At 43.5% G+C, this 21556-nt stretch overlaps 1 protein-coding gene across 9 annotated transcripts in view; it reads right to left on the bottom strand.

The window, feature by feature from the left end:
• Window positions 1–14793: 14793 nt before the first annotated feature.
• SEPTIN10 (septin 10) overlaps window positions 14794–21556 on the bottom strand; it is a 70454-nt gene continuing 63691 nt past the window's right edge. For 6 of the 9 annotated variants that reach the window (XM_050753049.1, XM_050753047.1, XM_050753050.1 and 3 more), the window contains 3 exons: window positions 17859–18046; window positions 17269–17351; window positions 14794–16142 (listed from right to left, as the gene is read on the bottom strand). In XM_050753049.1, the coding sequence (XP_050609006.1) occupies window positions 15937–16142; window positions 17269–17351; window positions 17859–18046 (477 nt within the window). In that variant the 3' untranslated portion in view covers window positions 14794–15936. The other 3 variants (XM_050753055.1, XM_050753054.1, XM_050753053.1) reach the window with 2 other exon arrangements.

Genomic DNA, 21556 nt, shown 5'->3' with positions numbered 1-21556 from the left:
GTTAAGGTTGCCAACCAGCCCATCTTGAGATGGAGACACCATCCTGGATTATTGGGGGTGGGTGATGTGGTCACAGGGTCCTTGGAAGTGACCATGGGTGCAGAAGGGTCGGTGTAGGCTGACGCGACCTGAGGAGGACTCCACCAAGGAGGGGCTGAGCTGATGACCGCTGTGGCCTGCCCATGCCTTGACCTCAGCGCTCAGACCCATTCTGGGCCTCCGACTTCCTCCACTAGAGGATAAGCCTGTGTCACGGGCACTGAGTTGGTGGAGATTTTTCACAGCAGCCACAGGAAACAAGCCCAGAGGCCACGGCTGCGGCTCCATCCAGGGCCCCGGTGGCTATAGGCTGCCGGGACCCTGCAGGTGAGCCCCGCCACTTCCTTGATGGTGGTGGGTCCTGGATGGGCTCAGGGATTGGAGATGCCTGCAGGGCCTGGCACATGGGGTACCCAGTCTGGTCCTGGGCCTCTGAAGGGATGGGGTGGGTTTGTTTGAACGTAGACAAGGTGGGGGTAGCCAGGCCAATGTGGACAGCCAGCCAGGAGTGCGGAGGAGGAGGAAGGGCTACAGTGTGGAGTGACGGGTGGTGTCCTGAAAAGGTGATGGAAGCTGCGGGACCAGATGGGACCTCGAGGGAGAGCCTGAGAGGCCGGAGGGTGGGGGCAGGGGAGAAGCTGGGAGCCCAGCCCCTGCATGGGGAAGCAGGTAGCAGAGCCCGGGCCACAGAGGGAGGTGTTTCAGGAGAGCAGAGCAATAGGGTGCTGAGGAGGTCCTGAGGTGCCAAGGACATGTGGTAAGAGCTGCAGAGGGCAGTGGTGTTTGGGTTTCATTTGCTTTGCTTTGCTTAGGGCAAAGGAAAGCTGTGCGTGTCTACAGGTCACCAGGAAGGGGGAGCTGTGGAAGGCGTTGAGGGGTGGCTGGGCAGGAAGGGAATCTCAGAAGGAGGGACAGACCCTGAAGGTCATAAGAAGTCACCTCACCTGTCATAACCCTGGGGCTCAACCTGAGGGGGATGATGGGTGTGGAGCCCCTTCCCAGGGCCCTGCCTCTAGCCCTCACTTCCCCACTGGGCTGAGCCTTCTTGCCCTTTGAGGCATGGAAACTTGTCTGAAATCATCCAACGTTCTCCCCACACTGCTGTTTCTAGAATGAGTCTCATGTGCTAGGTCCCTTGGGCCAAAAGCCGCTTAGCAATCATAACAACTGTTTTCTTTAAAAAAAAAAGAAAAATAAACAGCTGTTGCCTGACTTTTAAGATGGATGTTTCTGCTTTGGGTCTGATAAGTCTAATGAACAGACAGTTCTTAAAAAAGGAAATACGAATGTCCCTCTCCCTCATAGAAGATGCTCAGCCTCACTCATCAGCAGATGCAGTTCACACAACACCAGACACTGCGTTCGCCCTCAGAGTGGCCAGAACCCGTGGGTGTGGCAACGTGGTGGGAACCCAGAAAGCATGGCCCAGGGAGGGGAGGTGAGCCACAGATTGCCTGTGCACAAAGGAGCGTTCATGTGGCCAGGCTGTCACGGCAACACTGCTGTGACATCAAGCAACTGACAGCCACGTGTCCACTGATCGGGGCCACGTGAGCAGGCTGTGGCGCTTCCACTCCATGGAGTCCAAGCAGCTGCAAACAAATACAGAAGTGAGGACGGATTTGCCAAGTTCACTGTGTAGATTACTAAATGAAGAAAGCAAGGCACAGAACAATAAAATAGTGTACGCTCTTTTGTAAGAAAGTAGTGCAATAAGAAAACGTGTGTCTATATCTATCTATCTTGGCATTGGCTTTGCATAAGAAATACCGGAATGATATGCAAGGTTCTAATAAAAATGGCTAAGGGATAGGAAGAAACCAGCTGAGAGAGCCAAGGGGACATGTGCTGTCTCTGGGTGTACCTTTCCAAGTGCTGTTCACTTTTTTTTTTTTTGACTTTTTAAAAATAACTACTTTATTGAGACTAAATTCACACAACATAGAATTCATCCTCTTAAAGTGTACAATTCACTGGTTTTTAGTGTGTTCACAGAGTTGTGCAACCATCACCACTATTTAATTTTAGATCATTTTCAGCATCCCAAAAGAAGCCCCATACCCAGTAGTAGTTACTCCCCATTACTCCTCCCCATAAACTCTTGACAACCACTAATTTATTTTTTGTCTGTATGGATTTGCCTATTCTGGACATTTCATATAAATAGAATCATATAATATGTGGCCTTTTGTGTATGACTCATCCATGTTGCATCACTTCATTCCTTTTTACACCTGAACCCATGGTATGGCTATGCCGTATTTGCTTATTCATTTATCAGTTGATGGACATCTGAGTGGTGTCTACTTTTTGGCAGTTATGAATGATACTGTTATGAACATTTGTGTGCAAGTTTTCACCTGGGTATATGTTTTCAATACTCTTGAGTATATACACCTAGGAGTGGAATTTCTGGGTCATATGGAACTCTATGTTTAACTTTTGAGGAAATGCCAAACTTTCTCCAAAGCAGCTGCACCATTTTACATTCCAACCAGGAATGCACAAGGGTTCCAGTGTCTCCATGTCCTAGTCAGTTCACTTTCTAACCATCTAATATCTTACACACTCACAATGGAATTATTTTGGAAGTCAAAGCTGACCACTGATAGCCCGCTCTCTCTCTCTCTTTGGTATTTACTGAGGATCACTAAACCGAGTATTTGTCTTGCCCCACCCCAGACATTCAAGAGGAAGGGTCAGGCCAGGGCAGTTCCTGGGCAGCTCCTGGAGTGGCCACTGCACATCTACGGAGAGGGGGACAGGGAAGGGAGAACCGACCCTCAAGACAAGGAGCTTCTTGGGAAATGAAATAGAGACTCTGGAAGAGGGAAAGAGGGAAAGAGCATCAGAGGCTCCCGAGGAGGTTGGGCTTGATGTCCTTCCCGCATCTCTCTAGCCCATACCCAGGCCTTGTGGGTCCCTGTCTCCCATCCAGCAGGGAGGTGTGGACAGAGCAGGAGAGTAGAGCACAGAGCCAGGCTAGCCCTTCAGCCAGGATCTTTGAGAATTTAGCACAAGGGCCCCTCTCTTTGGTCTCAGAGCCTGCCCCTGAATATCAGAGCATCTCTTTCTTGAAGTTCAAAGGCACAATTCTGACACTTGGTTTCTGATGTGAAAATATCCCACTCTACAGACCGGCTCTGCATTTGATGTCAGCCCTTGCAGGGGTCACGACGTGGTCTGTGCGACTGCAGAGGTGCCAGCTGTAAAGTCTCACCCTTGGCCACTTCTCTCTTCTCTGATGACAGCCATCTGGCACTGCGCACTTACAAAGGGAAGGACGGGGCTGACCCACAAGGCTCCTGAGTTGCTGAAATCATGGTGAATCCATCCTCTACCCTGAACTCAGCCCTTTCATCTGTCTCTTGGATATGCATCATGGCCCTAATCAATGTAAATCAGTCTGGGCATGACTTTTTGGCTGCTCATTGGAATCATGATTGATTATATTTTTTCAATAACTCATCAAAGGACCTTAGGTTTTAATCAAAGACTTCAGAATCTTCTATGGGGCCAAGTTAAATCATTGCCAGCCTGGAGGGAAGTCTCCAGTGGCATACCACAGGGCTCTGTCATGTCAAATATTTCTATAATTTAGATAAAGACATCAATGCATAAATATCGCATCTACTGATTACCCAAAGCTGAGCAGAACAGGTAGATACAACAGGTGGCAGAATTGAGGTCATGGTCACCTCAAGGGGAGGGATTAGTGCACCAACATCAGTGAGCTCTGGCTCAACCCAAGTAACTGTAAAACCTCATGTATAGAAACCAGAAATCGATTGCACTTGGCCAAAGATCATTTTCAAGGTGACGGGTTCTTCCAGAAGTATGGCGTGGCTGTGACAAAAATGAATACACAGTTGCCTACATGGGTGGACACACGGGACCCCACAGCACCAGCCCAGAGAGAGTCCAGATGAGGTGGCTGGCACATCTTGGGAGCATGTGGGAGCCACCAAAGGACACAGAGCCATGAATCCTGGAGAAGGCTTGGGAGGACGTAGCACACTCTTGGGACTCAGGGGCTAGAATTGCTTCTGGGCTCTCCCAGGAGATGTGGGCAGAAGCATCCCCTGCAAGGGAGGAAGGGCTCTCTTCAATTACAGACTTGGTCACTACCAGACTTGGGAATTATCCATCAGTAAAAACATTCACATTGCATCAACCAAGTAAATTGCAAAAGAGCTGCGTTTTAGGCTTTATATCTCCAAAGCCCTAGAACTTTTTGTTCAAATTAAATCATATCTAGAAGCCAGGTAAGGTTTATAAACCAGATAAGAGTGGAGTTATTCTTCTTGAAACAGCAGTGGGGGCCTAGAAGCCCAGTGCGTGGGTGCCCCCACCTGTGACTTCCCTAAGGCCTCATGGGGAGCACAGCCTGAAAGCCACTGTGACAGAAGGGCCCTGATCCCGTTGTGGGCTTGCTCCTTCTTTCTCTCAGGTGAACTCAATGTGTCTATAATCTAAAGCTGCTGTGCATGATGGGACATATCAGATGACACCCAAAGGCCTTGGGAGAGAGAGCCGACCTGGGAGGAGACCAGGATAGCACAAAGGAGCTCTTACCAAGCCCTGGGGAGAGCCCACGATGCTCTAATAAGCTCCAGACGGATCTTGTAAGGAAGTTTAGACTTAAATATATGATGCAGAATTGCTGTCATTCCGCCCTGTGATGCCCCCTCTACCCTGTGGGCAGTGGTCACCTCACACAGGCGCTCTCAACACCTTTGGCCCCAACTGCCTAAAATCTCCTGCTTCCTTCTGTTTCGTTCTGTTAATTCATTCAATAAACACTCACTGACCAGGTGCGTGCGTGGCCCTGCGATACAGCAGCGAACGAGGCAGAGGAGGTCCTGCTGTCCTGGGGCTCATACTCTAGAGAGCACCCTCACAGACACAAATAGACACGTCAGGTGATGAGCAAAGGCCTCAGGACAGAGAGCTGACCTGAGAGGGAGGCCAGGATAGCACAAAGGAGCTCTGAAACAGAAAGAAAGGAAGGAAGAGCAGGAAGGGAGGAAGGGAGGAAGAGAGGAAGGGAAGGAGGAAGTAGGGAGGGAGGGTAAGCAAGCATTTGAAAAATCCTTATACCAATGTATGCCCACACATGAGCTACTGCCAACACAGACCTTGGAGGGCACTTGCCCTGCTGCCGGACGGAGGGGCAGGCTGCCCTCACTGCTGACCTGGGGACCCCATGAGGAACAGCAGGACATCTGCTTATCTTTTTTGTTAGTGTGCTCTTCTATGTATCTTTAAAAGAAGTACCAGACACATTTTGTTTCTGTTAGAAAACATGGTTACGTTTCATTTCTCTCTGCTAGTCAAGAACAAAAGAACATCTATCTTCTGGCAGAAACGCTGGTGCGGAATGCCCCGGGCCGTATTGACAGAACCACGGGCCCGAGGAGGAGGCTGCAGATGGGGAAAGGTTCAGTATCATGGGTGCTATTCCCATAATATTCTAACAATATTATCCACTCAATGTCATGCCAACTTTTAACAGAATAAACTTAAAAGCTTTAAAAGACAAAATTAGCTCTTAGCGAATACAAACAGCTAAGGATGAGAGTGACAGCCTGTGAACCCACTTACCCATGTCAAGTGTAATTTCTAACAGTTAGAAAAGCAGCCTTTACTATGATCGAGTGGGATAATTGAAAAGGTCCCGGTGGGGTGCTTTCAAGATTTCTCCAGCTCCTGATATTCCTGAACTCCCACAGTTCAAATTTATTTGTCTTGAAGATTTTTCACTCTTTAAGCCTGTCTTTGTAAAGCTACTGTCTCCCGCCATGCGGAGTGGCCCCTAGCACTGAAACTCACACTGCCTGGAGGAGAAACTGGGAATGGGCAGAGTCAGTGAGGCCGGGTCAGGAGGAGCCCAGGGCAGCGCTGCACAGTGCCAGAAGCAGGTGAGCGGCCCCATGCCCTCTCGTTCTGTCGCCCAGCCTCAGGGACAGTACTAGCTGCTTCCAGATGTCCAAAAGGCATTCCCCTCAGCTCACTTCTGCTTGGAGACCTCATTTCTGTGGACGAGCCTCTGCTAGTGTGTAAGACTGTCAGAGTCAAGCTATGTGGATAAACACCTTCCCTGTTTCCTCAGAAAGACCTAGAAATGCCTGGTTTTGTCAGCCTGGTGTGGAGACAGGTGAGGTGCAATTCCCATCCAGCTCTGCCACTGCCATCTCAAGTCCTTAGGGTGCTTGGCCTCAGTTCCCTAACCCATCCACCTGCATCCTGAGGTTCTAGTAGGATCACAGGCATTAGAGCAATCTGAAAATTACAAAACTCTTTATAAGCAACTAAGAGCTGGGAAGATACCAGAATAAGCAATGTTTATATTTCAGCCAATGCTATTGAAATGTTTAGGAACAGCTGGACACAGTGGCTCATGCCTGTAATCCCAGCATTTTGGGAAGCCGAGGTGAGTGGATCCCTTGAGGTTACGAGTTGGAGACCAGCCTGGCCAACATACAGAAACCCCGTCTCTACTGAAAACACAAAAATGAACTGGACGTGGTGGCAAGGGCCTTTAATCCCAGCTATTCAGGAGGCTGAGGCAGGAGAATCGCTTGAACCTGGGAGGTGGAGATTATAGTGAGCCAAGATTGTGCCACTGCACTCTAGCCTAGGCAAGAATGAGACACCATCTCAAAAAAAAAAAAAAAAAGTCTGGGAATGAAAGTTTTAAGTATTGCTATCACATCATGGTTTGTTTCTCACCTGACTCGAGCTGGGTAATTTGGGAGAGTGGTGGTGGACATACCCCTGAGAAGGCCCCCTCCCCTCCGGCACTGCTTGTGAGTGCCGGGTGTCTGCAGGACTGTGGACTCACTCAGTAAGCCCATCTGGCTCTCAACTTGCTCAGCCTCTATCAGTGATTGAGCTGACACTTCACCTCCAGGTGCACTGTTTAATTTCTTTCAGAACCCAGACGAGGAAGATGGAGGCTATTAGGCCCCTGGAAAATTCTACCACTTAGAGCACTGGTCAGAAGCATGGAGAGAGAACGCAGAGAATGGACGATGCAGACCCAAGGGAACTACCCCGTGTGTGGACCTCAGTATGCAGGCATTTTCTTCTCCCTTTATCCCTCCCTTATTTCTAAACATTTTGTTGAAGTATAACATGGCAGAAAAGTGCACATGTACATGGCCAGCTTGATGAATCTTCACAGAACCGTCACCAACACCAAGACCTAAAAATGCACCAGTCCCCGGAGCCCTCCCAACTCCCTCCCAGTCACTATGCCTCCCATGGAATGCACATTCCTCAGACTTCTGGCTTCACACATTTGACATGGATAGGGTTGTAGCTTGGTGTCCTGTGAATGTACTAGGCCAAGTGGGCTGTTTTGAGTTGTGTAGTTGGCTTCCAACTTCTAGACTTGGGCTAGAAAACTTAGGGTTCAGGGCACGAGCTGCTTTAACTTTGTGGGTGATGCTACTTGTAGGGGCTGTGTCCACAGGTGGGTTTCTGCACAGCCAGGAATGTAAGAAAAGTTTGGGCCTTATGTGATGCTGCTTGGGCCTCAGCAAAGGCAAAAGGGCATTTGCATGAGCCCAAGAGAGAGTGGACCTTGAAAGTAGACCTTGACCTTGAACCACAATTAGCATAGGCATGTGGCAGCAGGAGCCTGAGTACACACAAGTAAATGTCAGTGCAGCTATCAAGGCAGAAGGCAGTGGGTGCGACGGAGCCAAGAGTCAAGGACACAATTTAGAGAGAAGAGAGTCTTTGCACTGGGAGTAGAACAGAATTTGGGGCTTTTAAACCTGGCAGCTTCCACGTGGTGTTGAACCTGCAAGTGCACAGAAGTCTCAAGAATTGAGGTTTGGAAACGTCTGCCTAGATTTCAGAAAATGTATGGAAGTGCCTGGATGTCCAGGTGGAAGTTTGCTGCAGGTGGGGCAGTAGGGGGTATCTCTCATAGAGAAGCTCTACTAGGGCAATGTGGAAGAGAAATTTGGGGTCGGAGCCCCACACAGAATCCCTACTGGGGCACTGCCTAGTGGAGCTGTGAGAAGACGGCCACCATCCTTCAGACCCCAGAATGGTAGATCCACTGACAACTTGCACCATGTGCCTGGAAAAGCTGCAGACACTCAATGCCAGCCCATGAAAGCATCCAGGAGGGAGGATGTACCCTGCAAAACCACAGAGGTGGAGCTACCCAAGACCATGGGAACCCACCTCTTGCATCGCATGACCTGGATGTGAGACGTGAAGTCAAAGGACATCATTTTGGAGCTTTAAGATTTGACTGCCCTACTGGATTTTAGACTTGCATGGGGGTCTGTAGCCCCTTTGTTTTGGCCAATTTCTCCCATTTGGAGTGGCTTATTTACCCAATGCCTGTACCCTCACTATATCTAGGAAGTAAGTAACCTGCTTTTGATTTGATAGGCTCATAGGTGGAAGAGACTTGCCTTGTCTCGGATGAGACTTTGGACTGTGGACTTCTGAGTTGACGCTGAAATGAGTTAAGACTTCGGGGCTGTTGGGAAGGCATGATTGGTTTTGAAATGTGAGGATGTGAGATTTGGGGCCGGGGTGGAATGATATGGTTTGGCTGTGTTCCCGTTGGAAGCTCATCTTGAATTCCTATATATTGTTGGAGGAACCAGTGGGAGGTAATTGAATCACGAGGCCAAGTCTTTCCTGTGCTGTTCTCATGATAGTAAATAAGTTTCATGAGATCTGATGGTTTTAAAAAGAGGAGTTCCCCTGCACAAGCTCTCTCTGCCTGCTGCCATCCATGTAAGACATGACTTGCTCTTCCTTGCCTTCCACCATGAGTGTGAGGTTTCCCCAGCCACATGGAACTATAAGCCCAATTAAAGCTCTTTCTTTTGTAAATTGCCCAGTCTCGGGTATGTCTTTATCAGCAGTGTAAAAATGGACTAATACACCTGCACTGGCTACAACTTCTAGTAAAATGCTGAATGTAAGGGCATAACTCTGGCCATTCTTACCTTGTTCCCAAAGAAGGTTTTCAATATTTCAGCATTAAGTATGGTGCTTGCTACTGTGTTTGGGGGTAGATATCCTTTATCAAAATCAGAAAGTCTCCTTCTAGCCAGTGTTCTAAGAGATTTTTCTTGCCAATTTTTTAAGTCTTAAAAATATGCTAGTTTTTATTAATATTTTCTGTATCTATGGGGATGACGATTATTTTCCCCATTAGTTCGTACTATGAATTACATTAATTTCCTAATGTTAATTATAACCACCTAGCATTTCTGGAATAAACCAACATGGACATGAGGTACCTGTCCTTTTTATATATTCTTGGGTTCCGTTCGTTAGCATTTTGTTTAGGATTTTTGCATTTCTGATGAGTGAGACCAGACTATAAATATCCTTTCTCAAATGTCCTTACCAGGCTTTGAAATGAAAAGTCATACTGGCCTTATGAGTTTGGGAATTTTTTTTAACGTGTTCTTGGGGATGCATTAGTTTTCTATTGCTGCCATAACAAATTACCATAAACTTGGTGGCTTAAAGTAATACAAATGTTTAGGAACAGCCAGGCATGGTGGCTCACATCTGTAATCTCAGCACTTTGGGAGGCCAGGGCAGGCGGATCGCTTGAACTCAGGAGTTCAAGACAAGCCTGGGCAACATGGCGAAACCCTGTCTCTACAAAATATGTAAAAATTAGCCAGTTAGGTGTGGGTTTCCGCCTGGGACTCCAGCTACTTGTGAAGCTGAGGTGAGAGGACTGCTTGAGCCCAGGAGGCAGAGGTTGCAGTGAGCCATGATTGTGCCATTGCACTCTAGCTCAGGCAACAGAGCAAGATCCTGTCTCAAAACACACACACACATATTTATCTTACGGTTTTGGAATTTAGAAATCTGACTCACGCCTCACTGGGCTCCAGTTGTCAGCAGGGCTGTGCTCTTTCTGGAGGCTCTGGGGGCATCCTTTTCTTTGGTCCTCCCAGCTCCAGAGGCAACCTCCACTACTTGGCTTGTGGAAGGAGCCCTTCCTCCACTCTCAAAGCCAGCAGCATTGTAACTCTCTGACCTGGCTTCAGCTGTCACATCTCCCTCCAGCTCACAACCAGAAAAGGTTCTGAGCTTTCAAGGACCCAACCACACCTAGACAGTCCAGGATCATTTTTCTATCTCAAGGTCTGCAGCCTTAACCACATCTGTGAAGTTCCGTTTGCCAGGAAGGGGAACATATTCACAGGTCCAAGAATAAGGCTGTGGATGTCTCTCGGGGTCGTTATTTGCCGACCACAGGGAGAGTTTGTGAAAGACGGGCTGTCTTTAAATGTCTCAAATGATTTGTAATTAAAGTTATCTCAGCCTGACCTTCATGGAAACTTTAATTATACCTTGTCTTTTATTTTTCAGACAGAGTCTCACTCTGTTATCCAGGCTGGAGTGCAGTGGCACGATCTCGGCTCACCACAGTGGCCTCTGCCTCCCAGGTTCAAGCAATTCTCGTACCTCAGCCTCTGAGTAGCTGAGATTACAGGCATGCACCATTACACCCGGTTAATTTTTTATATTTTTAGTAGAGATGGGGTTTCGCCATGTTGGCCAGGCTGGTCTCGAATTCCTGGCGTGAAGTGAACCACCCCTCTCAGCCTCCCAAAGTGCTGGGATTACAGGCATGAGCCACCACAGCTGGCCTGCATTATCTTTGTTGTGAGATTTTCTATTAATTCTTACATTAACACATTAATTTTCTACACAAATTTGTCATTTCCTCTATATTTTCAAATGTATTGACAAGGTTTTAATGTCTACCACATTTGTAGTGACATCCTCTTTTTTACTCCATTTTTTTACTTTTGAAGAAAAAAACAGGTTTGCTGAGGTATTTACATAGCATAAACAATATTTTGGCTGGGCGCAGTGGCTCACGCCTGTAGTCCCAAAACTTTGGGAGGCCGAGGCATGCGGATCACGAGGTCAGGAGTTCAAGACCAGCCTGTCCAATATGGTGAAACCCCGTCTCTACTAAAAACACAAAAATCAGCTGGGTGTGGTGGCATGCACCTGTAGCCCCAACTATTCAGGAGGCTGAGGCAGGAGAATCGCTTGAATCCAGGAGGTGGAGGTTGCAGTGAACCGAGATGATGCTACTGCACTCCAGCCTGGGCGACAGAGCAGGTCTCTGTCCAAAAAAAAAAAAAAAAAAAAAAAAAGATGAGTGCACAGTTCTGAGTCTTTACAAATATATGTAGCCATGTGACCACCACAATAAACACATGGGATGGAACGTTCTACCACCCCAAAAGGTTTCATGTGCACTTTGAAATCAACCTGTGAAGACTGGCAACCACAGCTTTTTGTTTTTTGAGGCGGATTCTCACTGTCACCCATGCTGGGGTGCAGTGGCACAATCTTGGCTAACTGCAACCTTGGTCTCCCAGGTTCAAGCAATTCTTCGGCCTCAGCCTCCCAGGTAGCTAAGACTACAAGTACATGCCACCATGCCGGGCTAATTTTTGTATTTTTACTAGAGACGGGGTTTCATCACGCTGGCCAGGCTGGTCTTGAATACCCGACCTCAGGTGATCGCCCACCTTGCCTCCCAAAGTGCTGGGATTACAGGCGTGAGCCACCGCGCCCAGCACAACCAGTTTTGTCCCTGTAGTTGTGCTTTGGAAAAAATGTCACATAAATGAAGTCATGCTGTACGTAGCCTTCTGTGTCTGGCTTGAGAGCGTAATATGATTGGGATTCATCTGTGGTTTTCCACGCACCAGTAGCTTGTTCCTTTTCATTGTATGGATGAACCACAACTTGTTTGTGTGTTCACCAGTTGATGGACACTCGGGCTGTTTTGGGTTTTGGCAGATTATGAAGGCTGCCACAAACTTTTAGACAGGTCCTGGTGGGACAGGTATCTTCATTCCTCTTGAGTACACATCTAGGACTGGGATTGCTGGGTTGTATGGTGCTGAGCAAAACAAGTTCCCTTAGAGACATTTTTTCACTTTTTATTATTGATTTCTACCTTAACTGTATTATGATCAAGAATATAAAGGTATTGAGGCTTGCTTTACAGTAAAACATAGTCAACTCTATGTTCCACGTGTGCCTGAAGCATTCCCCGGGTGCACTGTTTTATCTGCGCTCACAAGGCCAAGGCTGTTGCATAGTTTCTTCAAGTCTCCCATATCTGCACTAATTTTCAGTCTGCTTGTCCTATCATTCACAAGTGGTATGTTTAAATCGCTAAGTGGGGATCTGTATTTTCCTATATTCCCATCAATCTTTGCTCTAAATATGCTGAAGCTATTATTTTGTACATAGGGATGTATAGCTGAGAACTGCTATTTATTTTACAAGTTTTCTCTCATCTCTGGCAATGCTTTTGGCCTTAAAGTTATCTTAATATATTGAAAATATGGCCAGGCACAATGGCTCATGCCTGTATTTCTAACACTTTGGGAGGCTGAGGTGGGAGGATCACTTGAGGCCAGGAGTTTGAGACCAGCCTGGGTGAGACTCTGTCTCTACCAAAAAAGGAAAAAAAAAAAAAAAAAAAAAAAAAATTAGTCAAGCATGGTGATGTGCCTAAGGCAGGAGGACTGTTGGAGACCAGGAGTTTGAGGCTGCAGTGAGCTATGACTGTGCCACTGCACAACAGGTTGAGCAACAGAGCAAGACCCTGTCAAGAAAAAAAAAAAAAGCTACACATTAGCTTTTGGTTAAAATTTGCATGATGTACCTTTTCCCATCTTCTTTTAGCCTTTCTGTTGTCTATAAAGACAAAGTTCTAGACTGTTCTCTTGTAAACTACATATAGCTGCTTTTTTAGGAAACTTATTTTAAAAAATTGAGCATGTAATCCAAGTACTTACTGATACATTTGGGTCTAAATCTACCATATTACTACATGTGTTCTGGTTGTCACACCTGTGCTATTTCCTGTAGTTTTTTTTTTTCCTGTATTAGCATTTTAAAACCAGTTTTCCTCCTATTAGCCTGGAAGTTACACACATCACCATGTTTCATGGTTACCTTAGAGATGGCGAGAAGCAATTCTGATTTACCTGTGTGACTGGGACTCTTAACCACTTCCCAGTTAATGCAAGAACCTGAGATCCCTCGATTTACCCCATTCCTTTCTTGCCACTATTTTCTCATATTTTAATTCACTATGTATTTTCAAGTCCATAAAACGTTGTAATTGTTTTATACAGGCTATTCATTTGGATTTATCCATACAGCTACCATTTTCATGACTATACATTCCTTTCTACATCAGTATTGTTTAAACATACCTTACGTGAATCTATTGTATCTCCCTAAAGGGTTGGCCTGCCCCTGGCCCAGCTGCCCCTGCCTGCCAATATCTCCTTCCCATAAACCCTGGAGAACACCTAACCTTGTGAGGCCAAGCCTTTCAATGGCTCCCACTGCCTGCTGGACAGGATTTATAAACTCTTTCCTGACCCATTCCTTACCTGCTTCTGAAACCTGGCCCTTACCAGAGTCCCGCTCCTCGCTGGTACTCTGATTCTTTCATACTCTGGACAAACTGCTCCAGTCCTTCAGGACCAGTCACTTCCTTGGACGGCTCCTCGTGATCTGTGAGGAGAGGCAGACACCCTTTTGAGAGTGCCCTGCTCCAAACCCACTTGGTTGTCCAGCCTGCTCCAGCTGCTCCATGATGCATAGATGGCCTGAATCATGTGTGTGTCCCCATTTCCTGGCCCAATAGGAACATAGGGCCTACACTGAGGTTATCCACAATATAGTGATAATAACCCCTGTAATGCTTTTTCCTTGTGTTGCTTTGAAGTTCAAATCCTAGTCTATGTGAAACAGCTTTAAAAGTTGGAGGGAGTATGTACCAGGATTAATGGCTGTTTCATAAGCTTAATGGGAAAAATTTTTAACAAAACATGAGTAGCTTTATTTTATTCCCAGGAGATTAATTTAAGCATCAGTGGATAATTCATTTTCTAATCATGTGCCTGATAATAAATTAGCTTTGTAATAAGAAGTCATTGTTAAAATTTTTTTTCTTTGTTGTTGAACTTTTTTAAAATAAAATCTTACATGAGACCCAAATATATGAAATAAATTTAAAATTCACATTGTGGTTGAAGCAGGAGTGAGGCTTTCTCACAGCAGTCATCAGCAGTACAAAACCACCGCCCTGCTGTTAAGTCCAGAGAGTCTTAGGCAGGTTTATTACGTTCTTTTCAACTAGAAACTTGAATAACTGTTTACCATTCCAACAACCCATCTCACATTTCGACGTACCTTCTTCAGAGTTAAGGAGAGCTGCTTTATAAACAGTGTGGTCAGATATAGCCACGTATGTAACAAACACTCCCGCAGAGTCATTGAGTCCCTCTGTGAACAGTCTGCTCAGCTGGCACTAAGTACTGTGGCGCGCTGGCCTGGCTCTGTACTTCAGGTCACCTACCCTCCAGGACTCCCTGCCTACCAGAACCCAGGTGTCACTGATCTTGCGAAGAAACTTCTGAGCTTGTTCTGTGACACATATAATTTACTGAATTTTTTAAGACTGAGAGATATCTGTGAATTTCAAACGCAAAAATAAAATTTAAAGTGTCCAGATAAATTGTGTTATGCAAGGTTTTATTTACAACTTGGATGACTTTATGATTGCTCAGAATCTGACACAGACTAATAAGTTTTATTGTCTGAAAATACTCATAAAATACCTCATCTCCAAAATAATTCAAATGAGTAATTAAATGTTTTGAAAATGACAGTTTTCAAAAAGGAAAATTAAACACATTTTAGTAAATATATGTTTTATTTGTCAAGAGTAAATGTCAGTTTTATTTAGAATACTCAAGTACAAAAAATGAAAATTTATATATCTATGACTGTTAGGAAATGTTAGAAATCATTAAAATGTTCTGAGAATACTAGTAAGGCACTGAATGCAAATACCACCTGAAATATGAATTATGTGCATTTTCATATCTTTAATATTCAGATGTTCCTAGTTATTTTCTCAAAATGTATTTTTAATAAAATGATTCAACCTTATTATTTTTCCCCTGGAAGACAGAGTTTAAACAAGCATGTAATGAAAAGTTTTCCTAATAAAAGCTGTGATACACTCATACTCAAAGGTACTTTATCATTAGGAAAAAAGAGTTTATATATTTGGATGTTTTAACTTTTAAAGATATTTTGTTCCACCACAGTAATACATCAGCCATAATAAGGCATAATAAAGCATGAAGTCATATTAAATAATTTGACATAAAAGCTTAAGATCGTATCACCAATTGGGTAACTGTATCAAAAATTTTTAAATTCTATAAAACTATTAAGAGGTTAGAGTTTCAGCTCTATAATATATCCCAAAACATATTCCCCAAAATTTTTAGTATAAAAAAGGTTCACCTTGGAATATAAATGCAATCATATAGTCACGATATTAATGGGTTCTGTATTTTCAATGGCACTGACACTTTGCTCTTTGGTATAATGCACTGCAGTGACAATAGCTTGGTAGCAAGACAAAAGATTTAGATTCATCACAAAACAGCAACTTAAAAATTTCTAACAACAGTGAATATATATGAATATGTAGGTACAAGCTGAGTATCCCTTATCCAAAATGCTAGGGACCAGAAGTGTTTTGGATTTCAGATTCTGGAATATCTGCATATATACAATGGGACCTGACTAATTACATAATTCAGGTTTCACATCCACCTTATACATATAGCCTGAAAGTAATTTATATAACATTTTTAATAATTTTGTGCAAGAAACAAAATCCGTTTAAACTGAACCATCAGAAAGCAAAGGTGTCAGGTGGGGAATTTTCCACTTGTGGGGTCAAGTCAGTGCTCAGAAAGATTCAGATTTTGAAGCTTCTGGATTTCAGATTTTTGAATTAGAGATGCTCAACTTGTAGAATCATTCACTCTGGCTTATGTATTGACCTTGTACTTGAAAGTACTTTTCCATAAATATCAGTAACTGTGGCCGTTCACCAAATATAGAAGTGATAAAACAAATAAAAACAGCAAAATCAAAGCACACTTCTAGTTTTTTTTTAATAAAGTTTGCTTGTGATGATGACCTTCTGTGCTCTGGAACTTCTGTTTTACAAAAAATTGGAGCTGGAAAGAAAAAGAACCTTTTGATTGGTACACTTTGAAAGAAAACATTCAAGAAGTAAAAATTAGCAAATATGCACCTAGTATATTATAGGATATCTGGCTATGGGACTTTGAAAAAGCAAAGAAAAAACCAAAAACACCAAACCATATTTCTTGAAGATAAATTCTTCTAGAGAGCTCTCAAAAAATACGGGTTTGGCCCTGATTTTGCAAACAACAGCAGGGTTCTCAAGTGGAGCAGGGAAATAATTTTTACAAGGTAAATGTAAATTATCTTTCATATAGGCGAAAAAATGGGAAATCTAATTTTAGTAACACTGGGTTAAGATGAAAGGAAAAAAGGTATTAATAAAAGAGCTATAAGCTTTAAAATTCAAAGCAGGTTGAAAAGCAGTGATAAATTTATAGTTTATCTTTTGAAATTCAATGCTTGAATAAAATACAGCTTTTATACTACTTATTCTTTAAAAAGTAATTGCATGCCTACTATGTACCAGACAACTGCTCTAGGCTCTGGGGATGGCTATATCAATGAACAAGATAATGATCCATGCCCTTGCAGAGCTTACATTAAAAGATCATACATGCGAATTCCTTCTTCTTTTCCCAAAAAAAAACCCTGTAAAATATATAAGCCAATAAAACCTGCCAAAGTCCTGTGGTTTACTTCTCCATGTTTAAAAAATTGAAAGCCACCAATGGGCCAAGGTTATGTTTTACTATTTTAAAGTTGAGTTGCAATATTCTGAAAATGGGTCTGACATAGATGCAGTGAGAGCATTAAACCAGATGTGTTGCTCTGTGGGGAACATGGGAGCATGCAATGCTGCTAGCACAGAGGCAGCTAGAGTAAACTGAGGCAGAGTCCACCAAATGAGCATTCTGAACAGAACAAGGCGTGATGAATTTCCTCAGCAGCCAAATAGTTAAACCAACAGGGACATCTTTAGTGGGAGAAATAAAACAAGGGACACAAAGTACAGAAGGAAATTATCAAAAAGGAAAAATAAACTTATTTTCTAAAACTTGGGTAACTGATTTTAACACATACCCCAAACCTACACGCCTTGTGATTATCATCCACATGCTACTCATGGCCGCCCCCTTGCACTGTGGCCCTCTCTACCTTTCTCTGCATCTTTACGTCCACCACTGTTTTCACAAGTTCTGACATCAACGCACAGGAGTTCGAATCCACAGCTTGGTTCCCTTATTAAAATAAAAATTCTCACAAAATCAGTATCAGTAGAATTTGTTCTAAAAAAATGAACCTAAGAATTAGTTTAATGAAATACTATCTATGTCTATAATTCCCCAACAAAGGGTACAGCTTCATTTAGACATGAAATTCAAAATAACTCATGGTAGGTCAGTAGCCATTAGCTGTGTACTAGGGTCACGACTGGGCTATGAAATAAGAACAGCCATTTTTCCCCCAGCTAACTGATCCTTTCTACACTGTGATGTATTTTTATTTTGTTCATTCATTCATTTTGGCAAATACTGAACACATAACATGTGCCAGGTGCTGTTCTGGATGCTGGGGAAACCGCAGTGGACAAGAGGGACAAGGTCTCTCCTCTCCAAGAGCTGACATTTAGTTGGAGGAGGCAGACAAAGCATAAGGAAGCAGAAGTAAGAAGCGCAAGGAAGATCCGACAGGGCAATGTGACAAGTGCGGGCAGGGCTGCCAAGGAGGGTGGCTGGGTCTCTTACTTCTTACGGTCCTTGTCCTTCCTCAGGTTGCTGCCTGTTGCCAGAAAGGACTGGCCGTGAAATATCTCGGAGGTAGCTTTCTTTTTAGAGAAAGCAATTATTTCTTCTTCCAAAAGTCTTCTCTTTTCTTCAAGTTTCATTCTCTCTTCTTGGTGAAGTCTCTTAAGGTGCTCAAATTTGGCCTGTAGCTGGAAACAAAAGTGCAATCCCCACTACTGACACAGCACGGCAGCAGAGGCACGCTCTCCAGCTCAGCAACACAAAGGCGGACCCCATAGCACAACACAGAATAACCTACATAGTCAAAATCTTCCTGAAGTCTCAGAAGTTCACACTTCAAGGAAAAGTTTACATATGGAATTCCCTTGGTAACTTTAATTTTAAATGAGTTCCCATGCAAAAAATGCTTAAACTAAATATAATAAAAATCACAGCTTTATGAACAAAACTGTTTTTAAAACACTGTGACCTTTTCCTAGAGTTTTTATTTTCTCAGTGTGTATTTTCCCCACAAAACTTCTTAAAGTCTCTTAAGTCCATGCTCAATAAAAATAAGAGATGCAAAGTATAGAAAGAAATCACCAGAAAGGAAAAAAACAACACTATTTTCTAAGTAAAATATGTGCAGTAAACAGTTATTGAAAACTGTACTGGTAAACATCACTGGAAAGCAAGTGTCAACTGTCAACTATGTCAAGAATGTCAAAACTGTATTCTATTTTTCCAGTCTTTCAATGTCTTGAGATCTACGCTTTAAAAAATCCTAAACTCAGAGAAAGTTTTACATATAAAAATATTCATCGTGTTAGAATTTACACTATCCAATAAAGATAAAGTCAAAGAATAAATGCTAAACACATCTGATGCAGCCGCAGGAGAGCAGAATGTGCAGGACAGTTGAGCTGAGGGCAACTAAGAAGCAGCAGATACAGGAAAACTCTCTGACCTCCCTTTAGGTGCCTAAAGGCAGGATATAGATGTACAAAGACAAAAGGTATCCAGCTCCCTTCCCCAACCAGGGAGAACAAAGGTTAACCAGCAAAGACAACTTCAGACCCTTTTGGGCCTAGAGACTGGTACCAGACAGCTCTACATTAACTAGCTTTACTGGCTAGCCTTCATCTGCCAGCTATGTGCCTTCCTCCAAATTGCTGCCCCTAGAGACTCCAAGTCCTTTTCCTTTGTCTTGTCATTTTTGTAAAAATTAACTGTTCTTTGTTGAAGATGCTATAGAAGGTAGAATGCAGTCACTTCTTTGAGAACTACTCATTGACTGTATCACCCATGTATATGTGAAATACACATGCTAATAAACTTGTTTTTCTTTTGTTAATCTGAGAATAAGGGGTCATTCCAATTAAGAACCTATAGGGGTTATTCTTCCCCTATACAACTGTTAAATGAGTTTCACAAAAGTTTATAACATTACCACAAGAGATTTCTCTTAAGTGAAAAAAGCAGAAGAAAAAATTATTTAAAGAATAAAATTCAGTAGTTTTCCATCTCCTTGGGGCTGAAAATCACTTGATAAACCATATAAAGGGAGCAATGTCACCTTGGATGTCAACTTAGGGGCAGGTCTGTCTTTTACTTTATATTTTTCCACAATTTAAGGAATGCCCTATATTTCTCAAAGCTATGAAGGGTATAAAACTCTGGAAACTTACAAATAAAAAGGAAGCTTTAAAACAACTGGGATATACCAAAAGAAAAATTCTATCTAACGTTTTTACCATGATGGCTGGCACTGAGTAAGCACTCAATAAATATTACCCATTGTTAATAACAAAAAATAGGAAACTTATCTTGCTCCAACTGCCACCCCGGGTAGTTCTTTCTGTGCCCTGTGCTCTGCTATAGGTGCAAAAGAGAAACCCTTAGCACACATGTGCTGGGCTAACTGTGGAGCAGCGTCTCCCTGAGGATTACTTAGGAGCTATGTCTTTTTTATTTTTATACCCCCAGCACAGCACACAACGCTGCTCATAAAAGAATTCTAAATGATGTAGAAGAACTAGTAATGAGAAGAAATACAGATGGAAGTTATGTGAAGTTCTGCATGCAAGTTCAAAGAGACAAGGTCCAAGGAAGAATGTAGGTGGTCCTGGTTTAATTGTGGCTTACCTCAAAAAAAAAAAATCTAGGGTCTTAAGCCAGCTCCATACGAATCAGCTGTGTGCTGTGCCCTCTAACAACACAAAGACAGTGTCTAGAATCTACATTTTAAAAGATAACCGTATTTTTGGTCCTCTGATCTGGTTAGGTAAATCTAACATTAACGTTTTAGTTCTGGGTAGAAACCTAGCATTCATGCAAACAAAGCAGGACTTGGTGTCTAGAAAAAGATGACATAGCTGGGCGTGGTGGCTCATGGAGGTTTACAGGCATGAGCCACCGCACCTGGCTATGTCATCTTTTTCTAAGACACCTAGTTGTCTAGAAAGGGGGAGACCTTTGGGAGGCCAAGGCGGGTGGATTGCCTGAGCTCAAGAGGTCAAGACCAGGCTGGGCAACACGGTGAAACCCCGTTTCTACTAATACAAAAAATTAACCAGGTGTGGTGGTGTGCGCCTGTACTCCCAGCTACTCGGAAGGCTGAGATAGGAGAAATGCTTGAACCCGGGAGGCTGAGGTTGCAGTGAGCCAAGATGGCGCCATTATACTCCAGCCTGTGCAACAGAGTGAGGCTCCATCTCAAAAAAAAAAAAAAAGATGACATATAACATTTGAGGAAATATTTCACTGAAAATCAGAGACTGAGGGAAGAAACCAGAGAGCTAAACTCTGGTCTAATAAAAGTGTTATGTTCCAAATACAGAACAGGTTGTCCTGTGAGCCAGCGAGCACCTGACAGGAGAAGTATTCCAAGGGAAACAAGGTTAAAACAGATAATCGAATAAGGCCCTTCTAACCTAAGATGCTTTTATTCCAGAGGATGTCTTTTCAGAGAAGCATCAGTTCCTTAGTATTTGTTTATTTAAATGGTTCCTGATTTTAAAAAAGTTACATGCTAGGTACGTGTGTGTGTTTAAAGGGCACGCTACCCAGATGTCATTCAAATCGGTGGCACAAACAGAGAGTGACAGTTTTCTGCACACGTGTGCACCGGTGATGTGGGAGAGGAGCAGCAGTGGGGCAAAGTCTGGAAAGGAAGCAGCAAGGGCAGGTTTCTATCACGTGACTAGAGATAGCTCTCTGGTTACTCAGATGGAGGTTGTGTACCTCATATGCATACTAAAATATCTTGAAAGGTCACAGAGCCCTTCATACATCATTCATGAGGTTGACTAAAAATTTCTAGGAAAACTATAAAGAGGGAAACATTAAACAAGATGGTGGGGAGGTGTGAATGTGACTATTATTCACACTGTGTGGCATTTCCAGCTCTGGCTATCAACAACTATTTCATATACATGAAGCATGCATGCATGGTTCCATTATTCACTATGACAGGCAGTTAATTCAAACACATTTTCAAATTCTCAAAAAATTAAAAACAAGGGATCTTTTGTGCTACCAATAGTCACCAATTCTCTTAAGATTAAGTCATCAATATGGTACGACAGTCTCCCCTTTTCCATGGGGGATACGTTCCAAGACTCCAGGAGGATGCCTGAAACCACAGGTAGTACCATACCCTATGTTTTTTCCTATACATAGACACCTATGGTAAAGTTAAGGCACAGTGTAAGAGACTA

Source organism: Macaca thibetana, chromosome 13, assembly GCF_024542745.1.
Source record: "Macaca thibetana thibetana isolate TM-01 chromosome 13, ASM2454274v1, whole genome shotgun sequence".
NCBI lineage: Eukaryota > Metazoa > Chordata > Mammalia > Primates > Cercopithecidae > Macaca > Macaca thibetana.
This window is presented reverse-complemented; position numbering and strand designations above follow the sequence as displayed.